The sequence below is a fragment of the Odocoileus virginianus genome, chromosome 9 (assembly GCF_023699985.2).
Source record: "Odocoileus virginianus isolate 20LAN1187 ecotype Illinois chromosome 9, Ovbor_1.2, whole genome shotgun sequence".
NCBI classification, from domain to species: Eukaryota; Metazoa; Chordata; class Mammalia; order Artiodactyla; family Cervidae; genus Odocoileus; species Odocoileus virginianus.
In genome coordinates this window covers 56608227-56622300 of record NC_069682.1, presented here as the reverse complement: position 1 = coordinate 56622300, position 14074 = coordinate 56608227, and the positions used below count along the sequence as shown (strand labels likewise).

The 14074-nt window shown below is 41.1% G+C and overlaps 1 protein-coding gene across 1 annotated transcript; it reads left to right on the top strand.

Annotated features, from left to right (window-relative positions):
• The first annotated feature begins 7261 nt into the window (after positions 1 to 7261).
• Positions 7262 to 12394, top strand: DEFB116 (defensin beta 116). Its single transcript, XM_020915930.1, has 2 exons — positions 7262 to 7322; positions 12150 to 12394. The coding sequence occupies exons 1-2, from the start codon at positions 7265 to 7267 to the stop codon at positions 12392 to 12394; spliced, it is 303 nt and encodes a 100-aa protein (XP_020771589.1). The 5' UTR covers positions 7262 to 7264.
• The last annotated feature ends 1680 nt before the right edge of the window (positions 12395 to 14074 follow it).

Below are 14074 nucleotides of genomic sequence, written 5' to 3'. Positions count from 1 at the left end.
GTCCTTATGTAGAAGTGGTATGATTCCAAGATTTTCATTATATTCATTTCACTTGAAAGATATTGCTTCTTAGGTTACATGAAAAGCCATGGATGCATACACTTGGGGCACAGGGAAATAATGCCAATGGGTAAATCCTACATTCCTATGCTCTTTTCAGTTCCCCTTGAATTCCAACTTTCTAATTTGGGAGGAGTTAATTATGTAATTCTGAAACTGTGAATATGAGTCCCTGGATAGAAGTAATGGAACTTCAATTTCCTCAGTCCAAACCTTAGACATTTTGGTGCAAATCCATTTCCTTTAGATATTTTATCTAGTCCTATATGAGTTCTGCAATGAACTATGTAAATCTGAATGGGAAATTTCAATGACTAATAAATCAGCAATCAATTCTTATGTGATACTTTAGTTCTTATTGATGTTAGATAGTCTCCATTTTTCTAAACTTGGTCTTTAGTATGCAGGACCCTCACTCATATTGGCTGTCAGTATAAATATTCACTTTAAGACTGGAGGCTAATTTAAAAGTTCACATAATAGCCATGAGTGCTGCTGTTTGGCTGATTTTATGTTTGTGAGAACATAAGCCTCTAAAACCTCATGAGGACTGACTATTGCATAAATGCTTTTATATTTCCCTGTGTGTCTCTCATACAAAATCCATTAATGAACTATATTAAGTCAGCACTGGGAATACAAGTATCAGATTGTATACTGAGCGGACTGAGGCTTAGTATCTTTTAGAACTGGGAGGCAGTCATGTTCACTGCTTGTTTAGGATCTGGCAATTGAACAGCTGGATTCAGAAAGTTACACCTAGTAATCAGAACAGCATGGTATTGGCACAAAACAGACATATGGATCAATGAAACAGAACAGAGAGCCTAGAAATAAACCCACAGACCTACAGTCAATTGATCTTTGGCGAAGGAGTTAAGAATATACAAGGGAAAAAAAGAGAGTCTCTTCAGCAAGTATAGTTGGGAAAGTTGGACAGCTGCATGTAAATCAATGAAGTTAGATCACTCTTTAGTTCAGTTCAGTCGCTCAGTCATGGCTGATTCTTTGCGACCCCATGAATCGCAGCACGCCAGACCTCTCTGTCCATCACCAACTCCCGGAGTTGACTCAAACTCATGCCCATCAAGTCGGTGACACCATCTAGCCATCTCATCCTCTGTCATCCCCTTCTCTTCCTGCCCCCAATCCCTCCCAGCATCAGGGTCTTTTCCAATGAGTCAACTCTTTGCATGAGGTGGCCAAAGTACTGGAGTTTCATCTTCAGCATCAGTCCTTCCAATGAACACCCAGAGAGCCTGATGAACTATGGACGGAGGTTTGTGACTTTGTACAGGAGACAGGGATCAAGACCATCCCCATGGAAAAGAAATGCAAAAAGGCAAAATGGTTGTCTGAGAAGGCCTTACAAATAGCTGTGAAAAGAAGAGAAGCAAAAAGCAAAGAAGAAAAGGAAAGATATTCCCATTTGAATGCAGAGTTCCAAAGAATAGCAAGGAGAGATAAGAAAGCTTTCCTCAGTGATCAGTGCAAAGAAATAGAGGAAAACAACAGAATGGGAAAGACTAGAGATCTCTTCAAGAAAATTAGAGATATCAAGGGAACATTTCAGGCAAAGATGGGTTCGATAAAGGACAGAAATGGTATGGGCCTAACAGAAGCAGAAGATATTAAGAAGAGGTGGCAAGAATACACAGAAGTACTGTACAAAAAATATCTTCACGACCCAGATAAACATGATGGTGTGATCACTCACCTAGAGCCAGACATCCTGGAATGTGAAGTCAAATGGGCCTTAGAAAGCATCACTATGAACAAAGCTAGTGGATGTGATGGAATTCCAGTTGAGCTATTTCAAATCCTGAAAGATGATGCTGTGAAAGTGCTGCACTCAATATGCCAACAAATTTGGAAAACTCAGCAGTGGCCACAGGACTGGAAAAGGTCAGTTTTCATTCCAATCCTTAAGAAAGGCAATCCCAAAGAATGCTCAATCTACCGCACGATTGCACTCATCTCACATGCCAAAGAATGCTCAAACTACCGCACAATTGCACTCATCTCACATGCTAGTATAGTAATGCTCAAAATTCTCCAAGCCAGGCTTCAGCAATATGTGAACTGAGAACTTCCAGATGTTCAAGCTGGTTTTACAAAAAGCAGAGGAACCAGAGATCAAATTGCCAATATCCGCTGGATCATTGAAAAAGCAAGAACACTTTTACACCATACAAAAAATTAACTCAAAATGGCTTAAAGACTTAAATATTGGGTTGGCCAAAAAAGTTACTTGAACAAGGTTTTTGGCCAACCCAATATAAGCCATGACACCATAAAACTCTCAGAAGGAAACATAGGCAAAATATCCTCTGACATAAATCATAGCAATGTTTTCCTAGGTCAGTCTCACAAGGCAAAATAAATACAAGCAAAACTAAACAAATGGGACCTAATCAAACTTAGAAAAAGCCCTTGCACAGAAAAGGAAAGCATTAAAAAAAAAAATGAAAAGACAACCTGTGGATGGGGAAAAATATTTGCAAAGAATGTGACTGACAAGTCTTAATTTCCAAAATATGCAAAGAGCTCATACAGCTCAACAACAACAACAACAAAAACAAAAAAAATCAACAAACAGATAGAAAGGACTTCCTTGGTGGTTGGTCCAGTGGTAAAGTATCCATCTTCCAATGCAGGGAATGTGGGTTCCATCCCTGGTTGGAGAACTAAAATCCTACACCCTGCAGAGAAACTAAGCCCATTCACTACAACTACTGAGCACATGGGCAACAACTAAAGTTTTCTCTTTGCCACATCAGAAGACCTAGCATGATGGAAGGAAGATCCCATGTGTGGCAACCTAGACCCGATGCAGCCAAATTTAAAAAAAAAGAAACAAACCCTAGATAGATGTTTCTTCAAAAAAAAAAAAAAAAAAGACATATAGATGGCCCACGGGCCAGGGAAAAGATGCTCCAGCATTGCTAATTATTAAAGAAATGCACATCAAAACCTCATGCTAGTCAGAATGGCCATCATGAAAATGTTTAGAAACAATAAATGCTGGAGAGGGTGTGGACAAAAAGCAAGGGAAACCTCCTACACTGTTGGTGGGAATGTAAGTTGGTGTAGCCACTATGGAGAACAGCCTGGGGTTTCCTTAAAAAACAAAAAACAGTTACTGTATGATCCAGCAATCCCACTCATAAGCACGTGCATGCTCCAGTCGCTCTGCTACTGCTGCTAAGTCACTTCAGTCGTGTCCGACTTTTTGCGACCCCATCCCTGGGATTCTTCAGGCAAGAATACTGGAGTGGGTTGCCATTTCCTTCTCCAATGCATAAAAGTGAAAAGTGAAAGTGAAGTCGCTCAGTCATGTCCAACTCTTCACGACCCCATAGACGGTAGCCCACCAGGCTCTTCTTTCCATGAAATTCTCCAAGCAAGAATATTGGAGTGGGTTGCCATTTCCTCCCCCTGGGGATCTTCCTGACCCAGGGATCGTACCTGCATCCTCTTATATCTCCTGCATTGGCAGGCAGGTTCTTTACCACTAGCACCACCTCGGAAGCCCTCCCAAAGTCTGCAATTGCCCCTAAAGCCCACAGTCTCAGGCTAGTTGCAGGGATTTAGCCACTGCACCTGCAACTTAGGAGTGATTTCCCCTTCTCTCCTTTGCTCACACATCCCCTGGGGCTCTGCGTTGGTTCTGGCTGTGCACTGCTTCTAGGCCGCCCTCCAGGGTCTTATTAGAGGTCACTCGCTCAGTTGGGGTGAGCAGAGGGAGGGGTGCAGCAGACAGAGCTGGGGTGTGTGGGGAGAGTGCCTGCCGTGGCTGAGAACTGTGGGAGGGACGTCGCCACAGTCTGAGGCGGGTGGCCAGCTTCCCCAGGGGACCTGACTCTGGGTTGTGAGTCCCTTGGCAGAGCCAGGCTGCTCAGGCTCCCAGGAAGATGTGAGCAGTGACACGTGCCTGCTCACAGCTTGGTGACAACCGTAACCCCTAGGGTTGAGGCCATAGCAGCCTCCCGTCCTCCACCTCTGGCACTTCCATAGCTTTTCTACCTCTGGAGCTGCAGACCACAGCTGATTCATCCCCCTAAGGCCCTCAGCCAAGGCAGGGTCCCGGGTTCTGCAAGCACTCAGAGTCAGAGCATTCCTATGGCAAGGATCTCTTGCTTCTAAGGGAGGCCCAGGCTTCCCTGGACTCCCTCAGCTATGTCCTACTAGCCGCCTCAGAGCATCTTCAGGGCAGTCAACCTGGTCCTTTCCCTGGGGTCTGATTCCTGAAGCCTGAGCCTCAGCATGCTGTCCCCTCTCTCTGCGGTGGCATGGCCGTGTAAGCTGCTTCTAGAATGAAGTGCTGTTTGGCAGTAACTCTGTGGTGAATTCTCTCCATTTTGCCTTCTGAGCAGCTTCCCTTGTGGCTCAGCTGGTAAAGAATCCTCCTGTAAAGCGGGAAACCTCGGTTTGATTCTTGGATTGGGAAGATCCCCTGGAGAAGGGAAAGGCTATCTACTCCAGTATTCTGGCTTGAAGAATTCCGTGGACTGGATAGTCCATAGGATTGCAAAGAGTTGGACACGACTGTGCGACTTTCACTTTCTGCCTTCTGAGCTCTTGTCGCTGCGCTCCCCTCTGAGGTTCCGATGCTCTCCCCTGTCCCCGCCTCTGAGGGGGTTTCTGAGAGTACCAAAACGTTTCCTCCCTCCCAAATCCCTTTCTGGGTGCAGGTTCAGTTCAGTTCTGTCGCTCAGTCATGTCCGACTCTTTGCGACCCCATGGACTGCAGCTTCCCGGACTTCCCTGTCCATCAGCAACTCCTGGAGTTTACTCAAACTCATGTCCATTGAGTCGGTGATGCCATCCAACCACCTCATCCTCTGTCTCCTCCTGCCTTTAATCTTTCCCAGCATCAGGGTCTTTTCCAATGAGTGAGTTCTTCGCATCAGGTGGCCAAAGTATTGGAGTTTCAGCTTCAGGATCAGTCTTTCCAATGAATATTCAGGACCGATTTCCTTTAAGATTGACTGTACTCTGTATAGAAGTTAAATAAGGAGGGTGACAATATATAGCCTTGATGTACTCTTTTCCTGATTTGGAACCAGTCTGTTGTTCTGTGTCCAGTTCTAACTGTTGCTTCTTGACCTGCATACAGATTCCTCAGGAGGCAGGTAAGGCGGTCTGGTATTCCTATCTCTTTAAGAATTTTCCACAGTTTGTTGTGATCTACACAGTCAAAGGCTTTGGCATAATCAATAAAGCAGAAATAGATGTTTTTCTGGTATTCTCTTGCTTTTTTGATGATCCAGCGGATGCTGGCAAGTTAATCTCTGGTTCCTCTGCCTTTTCTAAATCCAGCTTGAAAAAAAAAAAAAAAATCCAGCTTGAACATCTGGAACTTCACGGGTCACGTATCTTCTGTTTCTTTTTTTTTTATCATTATCTTTTGCCCTTCCTCATTCTGATGAGATTGGCTTGTCTTTCTGGAAGTCTAGGGTCTTCTGTCAGTATTCAGAAGGTATTCTGTAGAATTTGTTCCACACGCAAGATGAATTTTTGATGTATTTGTCCATAGGGGAAGGTCATCTCTGTCTCTTGTTCCTTTGCCATTGAAAGTTCAGTATTTTTAATTTTTTAAAGGAATTTCCATATTGTTTTTCATAGTGTCTAAAGCAATTTATATTCCCACTAGCAGTGAACAAGTGTTTCCTTTACTTTACATCCTAGTCAGTACTTGTTTTATCTTTTTAATAATAGCCATTCTCACAGATGTGAGGTGATATCTTATTGGAGTTTTGATTTCCATTTCCTGATCATTAGTAACTTTGAACACCTTTTCATGTACCTGTTGGCCATTTGAAAATTTTCTTTGGGAAAATGTCTATTCAGGTCCTTTGTCCATCTAAAAAATTGGATTATTTGATTTTTTTGCTATTGAATTTCTTTTATGTTTTGCATATTAAATCTGATTAGATATATGGTTGGCAAATATTTTCTCACATTTCATAGGTTGGTTTTTCATTTCTGCTCTGTCTTTAATTCAGTGAAGTGCAGTTATTCTTTCTATATTTTTTCCTGTGTTATAATTGCTTACAGTGGGAGGAGTAGCACAATTCCATTTGCTTTTGTGAGGGCTAATCCAGTTTCATTTGCCTTTTCATGTCAAGCTATGGAAATCCTATCCTAGGCTTTTCAAAGAGCATTTTCCCTTATTTCTAGGCTTTTGTTCAAAACACCAGACTTATCCATTCATCTTCCACATGATATATTGGAATAAAAAGTCAATGTGACCTCTTCTAGAAAATCCTTTCATTCCCGTTTCTCAAGGGAAGAGCACTGAATTCCCCAAACTAAAAATGTATTGTCTAAAACAGCAATTAGTCTCTGTTTTTAGCAACTTGCATATGCTTTTCCTTTATTTCTCATTTTCTGCCCTTTCACTCACAGATTCAGAATTTCAAAAGCAGATATTGTTTCTAGACTCTATGCTATGTTAGATATGTGGTCTCGGGATCTTACAACATCTTTTCAAATTTTCTTGTCCTCATCTGTGAAGTGGAAAATACTATCTAACTTCATAGTGTTGTAGTAAGTGTTCATATCTATACCATGGTATTTTGTATAGAAACTGGTACATGGTAGATTCATGGTAAATATGCCTCATTATTTTTGCCTCATTTCTCTTCCTTTCTTCATCCATGTACATTTCTCATTCAATTTTTCTTCTCCATCTTTTCTTTCTTCATTTTCCTTCCTTCTTCTTCCATGATGCCTAGTATAGGATTGGGTATACAGTAAGTATAACTGATAGAGGGGGACATTCTACTATTAAGAAAATAAAGACATATGTTTAAAAAAGGAATCTTTATTTCTTAGAGTGATGTGTCAATTTTCTCATTGATTGCTTGTTTAATTGACTTATTCATTCATTTTAATTTATCTCACACAAAATGCCAGCTGGTTCTCATTTGCCTTTTTTTTCTGACTGGGAAGGAAAGCCCACTTTGACATGGGTGCTGCTGGCAAATCTTCCACATTTACACAGAGTGTCCAACTTAGACATGGGATATGTGTTATCCTTCTGCCTGGCTAACCCCAGGTATGTCTCATCTCTTTTAGTTCACTGAACACAAACCTGGCTCATTTCCAAAACTAATAAAGGGAGGGCCTTGTCCTACTGCAATGATATCTATTCAGTCCCCTGCAACACAACCTTCCATTCTCTCTGGATATATCAGTCATGAAGCCTTGTTTAATGACCATTTCCATCCTTCTGATCCTGGTTCATAAGACTCCAGGTAACTCAGACCTCTCTCAAAGGTTCTGGGGTCTTGCTTGTGCTGTTGGTATCTTGGTAACTTCTGAGATGGTTCCTACTCACATATAGTAGGCACTACCTAAAGCCTTTTCTGGTCTCAGGTTTAGAATGTTACTCCCAAGATTCATCTCATGTCAAGATCGCCCTGGTTTTGCTCTGCCAAAATAAATTTAAGATTGCTGTTCTTGTTGTTCCTAGGATAGTGAAGTGTCGAATGAAGCATTTCAGATAATGCGGTAATTGGGATGGAAGTTTGATTCATGGATTTAGTGTGAGAGATTAGATCCAAGTTGGGGAGCTATAGGAAGAATCAATGGTAATTTGAAATTTGGAGAGTGCATTGTAGTGGGGATAGTATGTGACCTTAGAGATAGAGGAATATTGAAAAAATAAGTGGGTATCAGCAGAGGGTGAGAAAGTCTATAAATTCTATAAATGAATTGGGCTGGACAAATATTTTGCTGTAGTCTGGAGAGGGAATGGTGGTTTTTTGTGTTTTTTGTTTTTTGTTTTTGTTTTTTTAGCTGGGATGAAGTTGGGTAGAACTGGGAGCTGTGGTAGAGTGAAGTTCATAGTTGGGCTACATTTTGGATTGACACTGCAAATTAGGGTTGAATGGCTTGGCCAGTGTTATGTTTGTGTTAAGTTTTATTATTGAACCTTAGATCGGTATTCAGAAGAGACAGGGCTGGGAGTTTTAGATAAGTGTTTGGTCCACGTAGGTGTGTTATTCAAGCAGAGTGTATGTAGGCTTTATGTAGGAAGAGGTTGGCTTAGCCTGAATTTGGCGATGAATAAAGTTGAGGAAGACAGTCAAATTTATCACAGCAGAGCTGCATCTGTTGAAATGGGGAGGACAGATGCTGGATGGAAAATATGCAGTAATATTTTCAAGCTCTTTTTTAAAAAGTTTTTTGCTTATGATTTTTCAGGGGCCCTGAAGAACAGTAGATATAACTGTAGGCAGTGAGGATAAATGAAATCAGGAGGCTGGAATGTCTTCAAGGCTCTCCCATAAAACTTTGGACAGTACAGAGAGACAAAGCAGTGGTCTCAACCCAACCTTATAGAATACCAAGGTTGTCTCTCCTTTCTTGGGATTGAATTCAGAGTCAATGTGCTTAGTGTTTTCTCCTCTTCCTCTTTTCCTCCCTCTCCTTTTTCTTTCCCCCCTCTCCTTCCCCTCCCCTTATTTTTTCTGCTTCACACTTACCTACCCCTTGTTCCCATCCTGTTTCAGCCTACCTACTTGAAATACACTTTTTCTCATATTTGTTAAAGTTCAGTTTCCATGTTGTAATAGCAGAAACCACAGGTGGGTTTGCCCCCCCAAAAAGCAACAAAAAAGGAAGGAAGGAAGACAGCCTGGAAGACAGGACTCAATGCTTCAAAAGTTGTACATAGTGTTGTTTCTTTAACTGTTTAATACTTTCACCTGGCAGAATTAATGGGCAGGAACAGTTCTGTACAAGCTTTTCTGGAATAATCAAAGTCATGTTTTCCTTTCATCACCCCCAAACATATACATGTGAAATTGAACTTTGTGAAAGCTAAGACTCTTGTTTTAAAATTCTGTATTATTGGTATTTATCTGAGTGCTTTGTACAGAGCAGATTTTGATGAATGTTTACTCAGTGAATGGACATATAAATGACTTATGTCTAAAACATATGTGTGAGTAGGAAAAACATTAGAAGGTAGATGGAAGAGGATCATGTTTAGGGAGCACATACGGCAGAGAAGTCATTTATCATATTGATTCTAACTCTGGATGGAGTTCTTTAGAAGAGTTAAGAACATAAGTGGTGTTTTTTTAATTTATAATATTTAACTTGCTCTTAAAACAAGTCCAGTGTAGGAAAATGAGCTGGGCAACATCTATGGGTGAATGTGAGGTCAGCAGGGTTGTGTGCCTCACTTAAGGAAGAGCCCTGAAGAGTGTTTTCTGGGAAACTCTAGGTTATTACAAATTATGACACATCTAATTAACCTCCTTCTTCACAAACACAGTTGAGATTTCCTGATCAGGTGCAAACTCTCCTGTTCCCATTTCTCTCATGGGGAGACTCAGGCCAGAGATCCAGAGGTCAGGGACAATGCTGGCATTTAAGACCAGGTCTCTTCTGACTTCAATTTGAAGATGGAAGGATCAACAGTGACATTAACTTGATGTGAGTGTTATTATGCTGCAGGGCAATACAGAGTCAGAACAGCTGAAGGAGTGAAAAGCTATAATGGACTTGAGTTTGTGTAAGCTCCAGGAGATGGTGAAGAACAGAGAAACCTGGTGTGCTGCAGTCCATGGGGTCACAAAGAGTCGGACACAACTGAGTGACTGAACAACAAGTAGAATTCTCCTGGGGCTGCCTTGACCTGATTTTCATGTGGAAAGGAAACGTCAGCTTGCCTGATTGTCATTCTTGTTATCTATGTCCCTATCCACTCTCTGGTGACTAGAAAGAGAAGATCTTGAGTGTCTTGCCTTCTATCCAATGGATTTTGGAGAAGCAGGAAGTCCTCCAGTTCAGATGTTGGACAAAAGAGGGTAGATGTAACTGGAAGGAACCCCCAAAGCTCCTTTCCTCCTATAAGTAGGATGTGCCAAAAGAGAGAGAGATTTCATGATGAGTGTGAGGGTCACTGTAGGAAACAGTGGTACCATGATGCTGGAGCATGGACGAGGGTGCCATTTTTATCTCCTTCCTCTGGTTAACCAGCAAGCTGGCTGACGTAGCAGCAAATGAATGCCTTCTCCAGATGGAAGTGCCCATTTCTGGTGCAGTTTATACATTTGCCAGCACCCCAGTGCTATGGGGTATCTGCTACTGAGGCATTTTTCTTCCTTCCTTCCCCTTCCATTCTCTTACATCACCTAAACCTGGAAAATTTTACTTTTTTTGTCAAAAAACTAATAAGACACTTTTTTTCCATGCAGGAAATAACATCAAACTTGCTTTTCCCAATTTTTATTAATATGGGTGGGCATTTGGAGACCTCTACATACATAACACTGAATGTGTGCCTTGGTGCAGAGTGAATGCTGATAAACTGATGTGGAAGAAGAGAATGGGTGAATGGTTGCAAAGGTCCTTGAATGCTAAGCTATGGATTTTGAACTATCTGTTGAAAGTTGTGGAAGGCCTTCTGTCTGCAGATGTCATGCAGGAAGATGCTACCCTCTCCTACAAATCCTATTATAAAAGAGGCAATGTGATACAGAGAAGGAAGAGCATGGTCTATCATGTAGACCAGAAATTGGAGGCTTCCCTGATGGCTTAGTGGTAAAGAATTTGCCTGCAATTCAGGAGACCCAGGTTCAGTCCTTGAGTTGGGAAGATTCCTTGGAGAAGGGAATGGCTACTCACCCTAATATTCTTGTCTGGAGAATTCTATGGATAGAGGAGCTGGCAGGCTGTAGTCCATGGGGTTGCAAAGAGTTGGACATGACTGAGCAACTAACACTAACACCATGAATGTGATACAGAGTAGAAAGAGCATAGTCTATTGGATAGTCCCGAAATTGAAATACAAGCTATGGAAATGTGGACAGAACAATGCTCTCTTTGAGCCTCAATGTCTTCATCTAAAGGATGGAGATAACAGAAGGTTTGATGAGGGTTCAGTGAAATGTGATTTGCAAAATGCTTGATATATTGTAGATGCTGAACGTATATGGTTGTGATCGTTAGTATTATTTTCTTTCTAGTGGTTCCTTTGTCCTTGGAAGATCCAACAGGTAACTAATTCTGAAAGTCGCTCAGTTGGGTCTGACTCTTTGTCACCCCATGCTGTATAGTCCATGGAATTCTTCAGGCCAGAACACTGAAGTGGCTAGCCATTCCCTTCTCCAGGGGATCTTCCCAACCCAGGGATGGAACTCAGGTCTCCCGCATTGCAGGCGGATTCTTTACTGTCTGAGCCACCAGGAAAGCCCTAATACCACTTGATAACTTATATTTACAGAATGCTGACAAAGTGTCAAGAACTTTCTCAGCTGAAGAGCCTATATACACATACACGGATCTCAATGACTAATACATAGCTATCACTATTCACAAATGGGCTTTAGCCATATGTGGAAAGTGTGTGATAGATGCTCATGTGTATACACATATGTACATATACATGTGTACATATATGCTCAATTTATGTGTGAATGTGCATGAGTGAGTAAAATGAATTGTGCATGTGTGCCTCTGTGTGTGTGCTGCCCATGTACATACAGTATCTATTTCTGTGGGGCCAAAGTACAAAGAGAGACATGTATTGTATATATTTGCACAAATGTTTCAGACTACAAAGATGTGCAGCTGCTCAAATAAGTGTTCTTTGCCTCAAAGTAGGTGCTGGTTAACTATGATGAGAGCTGTGTGTGAGAAATATACATCCAAATGAGCATTTGAAAACATGTCCAGTACATGCTCCCAGTGGCAGTCCTTGAAATCCTGGACCCTCAAGAAGAGACTTTCATATCAACCACACTACCTAATATTTAATTCCTTCTTATTACGTGCCTGATACTTTTCTGAGCATATGATGTATGTTAATTTATTCATCATAAAATTATTAAGAAGTTGGCTCTGTTGGTATGCCCATTGTGAAGATGATGCAAGCGTGAGCCAGAGAATGGAGGTAACCTTGCTTGAGGATGAAAAGCCGCAATGATAGAATCCAGATTTGAATTGAGGTGGTTTTGAGTCTGTATCCTATGCTCTTAATAGTTGTAGGGCTTGTCTTTAAATCATGCCTCTCCACTCCTATTATTATCACTGCTGCATAGGAATTAACATGGCTGTGTTTTTCCCAGGTGGCCTGTACAGATCCTATTATGGCAAGAACCAAGAAGAGTCTTGGAATCCATGCCAGCTTCACCAAGGCACATGCCGAAATGCCTGCAGAAAATATGAACTTCCATACTTAACCTGTCTAAATCACGAAAAGTGCTGCCTAAAATTTTTAGTGAAAGTGGAAAGTGCAAACAATATGAAGCAGGAGTCTAACTCCGACTCCAGTTTGTCAGTTACAACACTTTCAAACTATTCTCAGATTTGAATATCACCAACTTTACCCGTTCCTGGGGTAGTTCTTCTCCCGTCTGGAACATGCTTCCCATAAAAATGCATTCCTTCTCATGTGTGTGTCTTTCATCTGTGAGCAGTCATTAATGGACAGGGGAAGGTTAGGCTGGGGGCTGGGGAGACACGTAGTTTAGGAAAGGGCGCTGACCCAAGAAGCAAATAGGATGCTAGAGTAGCTCGGAAGATACTGAAGAAGGAAGGGGACCACATTTCTGGTCTTCTTTGGTACCACGAGGAAGGTTATGATTTGTTCTGGAGGTTGCAAGAGGGAAGATAAAAACTGGATTGAGTCTGGATGATTCAATGAGCATGTAGGGGAGATTGCTAAGATCCCTGAGTAAACACTTTAGGAATATCCTGTTATGTCTGGTATTACATGATGTCTTCAGGAAAACCAGAATCAGGCAAATGGATGGTTAGAATTGAGTGTAGGAATTCTTTGAACAAATTAGGACAAAATTTTGTAAGTGGTATAGCAGTTGGAAAGTGGAATAAGCAAGCTTGTCCCTGGGCGCTTTTCCAATTTTGAGGCTGGTGGAAAATTTCTGAATGTGGGGCAGAGATGAAGGAAGTTGTAGCATTAGAGAGGGATTTGGGATGAACATTTTATTTGATGATCTTTAAGATCTTTTCATTCTTGAGAAGTGAGGAATATTGTTTTCCCATTCTAAACTTAGTCATGAATATTTGACATGCTATGGCATTTTCATTGTATTTGGTATACTAATCTTCTTTGGGTGTCTCATCTCATTTCTTTTTCCTCTTTGTAAATTGGAGGATAATTACTTTACAATATTGTGATGGTTTCTGCCAAACATCAGCATGAATTGGCCATAGGTATACATGTGTCCCTCCCATCCTGAACCCCCCTCCCACATCCCTCCCCACCCTATCCCTCTAGGTTATCCCAGAGCACTGGCTTTGTTTCTTTTTTGAATCTAAACTTCTAGAACCAGTGTTCTCAACTAAGTTCTCTAAGTTCCAGATTCCTAGCTTCACCTCAGCTGAGAGTAATTAGGCTTTTGTGCTTATCACATTACTGAAATGGCACTGGTTTTTCTCAGGAATGCCATTCTTGTTGAAAAACTTTAATATTTTTAAGGTTTTACTGTTTACTTTGCTTTTAGATATGCTTTCACTGCATCGCCCTTAATCCTTCCTTGAAATCCTTGTTAGCCTTAGCTTCTGGTTTCTGGGTGTTCTTTTGGCCGTTGTTGGAGGTTTCTTCTTCCACTATCTGCCCCATAATACATTGCCATCTTGCCTACTTTCTCTCCTTTTTACCATAAACACTTTACCTGAATTTCTCATTATTAGACAAATAACAATCCCAGCTCAAATCAATGTATCAAAGTCCATATACTCACTAAATGACCAATTTTAAATTTTTATGGGAACTAAAAGTCGATAAAAAAAATTCAAAAACGTTTCTATCTTTGAGATTCAATGACATTTAGACGTGTTTGTAAGATGGGATAGAGGCTCAGCAGAACCAGATTTCAAGAAGGGATGCAGAAAATTTCTGGCAAAAGTAGAGTGATTAAAAACAAGTTTTATTATTTGGAAGAGAGTGTTGGTCTTGGGTTTAGCATGTACTTGAAATACAATATATTTAGACTTTCTACTTCCTACAGTATTTGTAGAGGGAAAATTG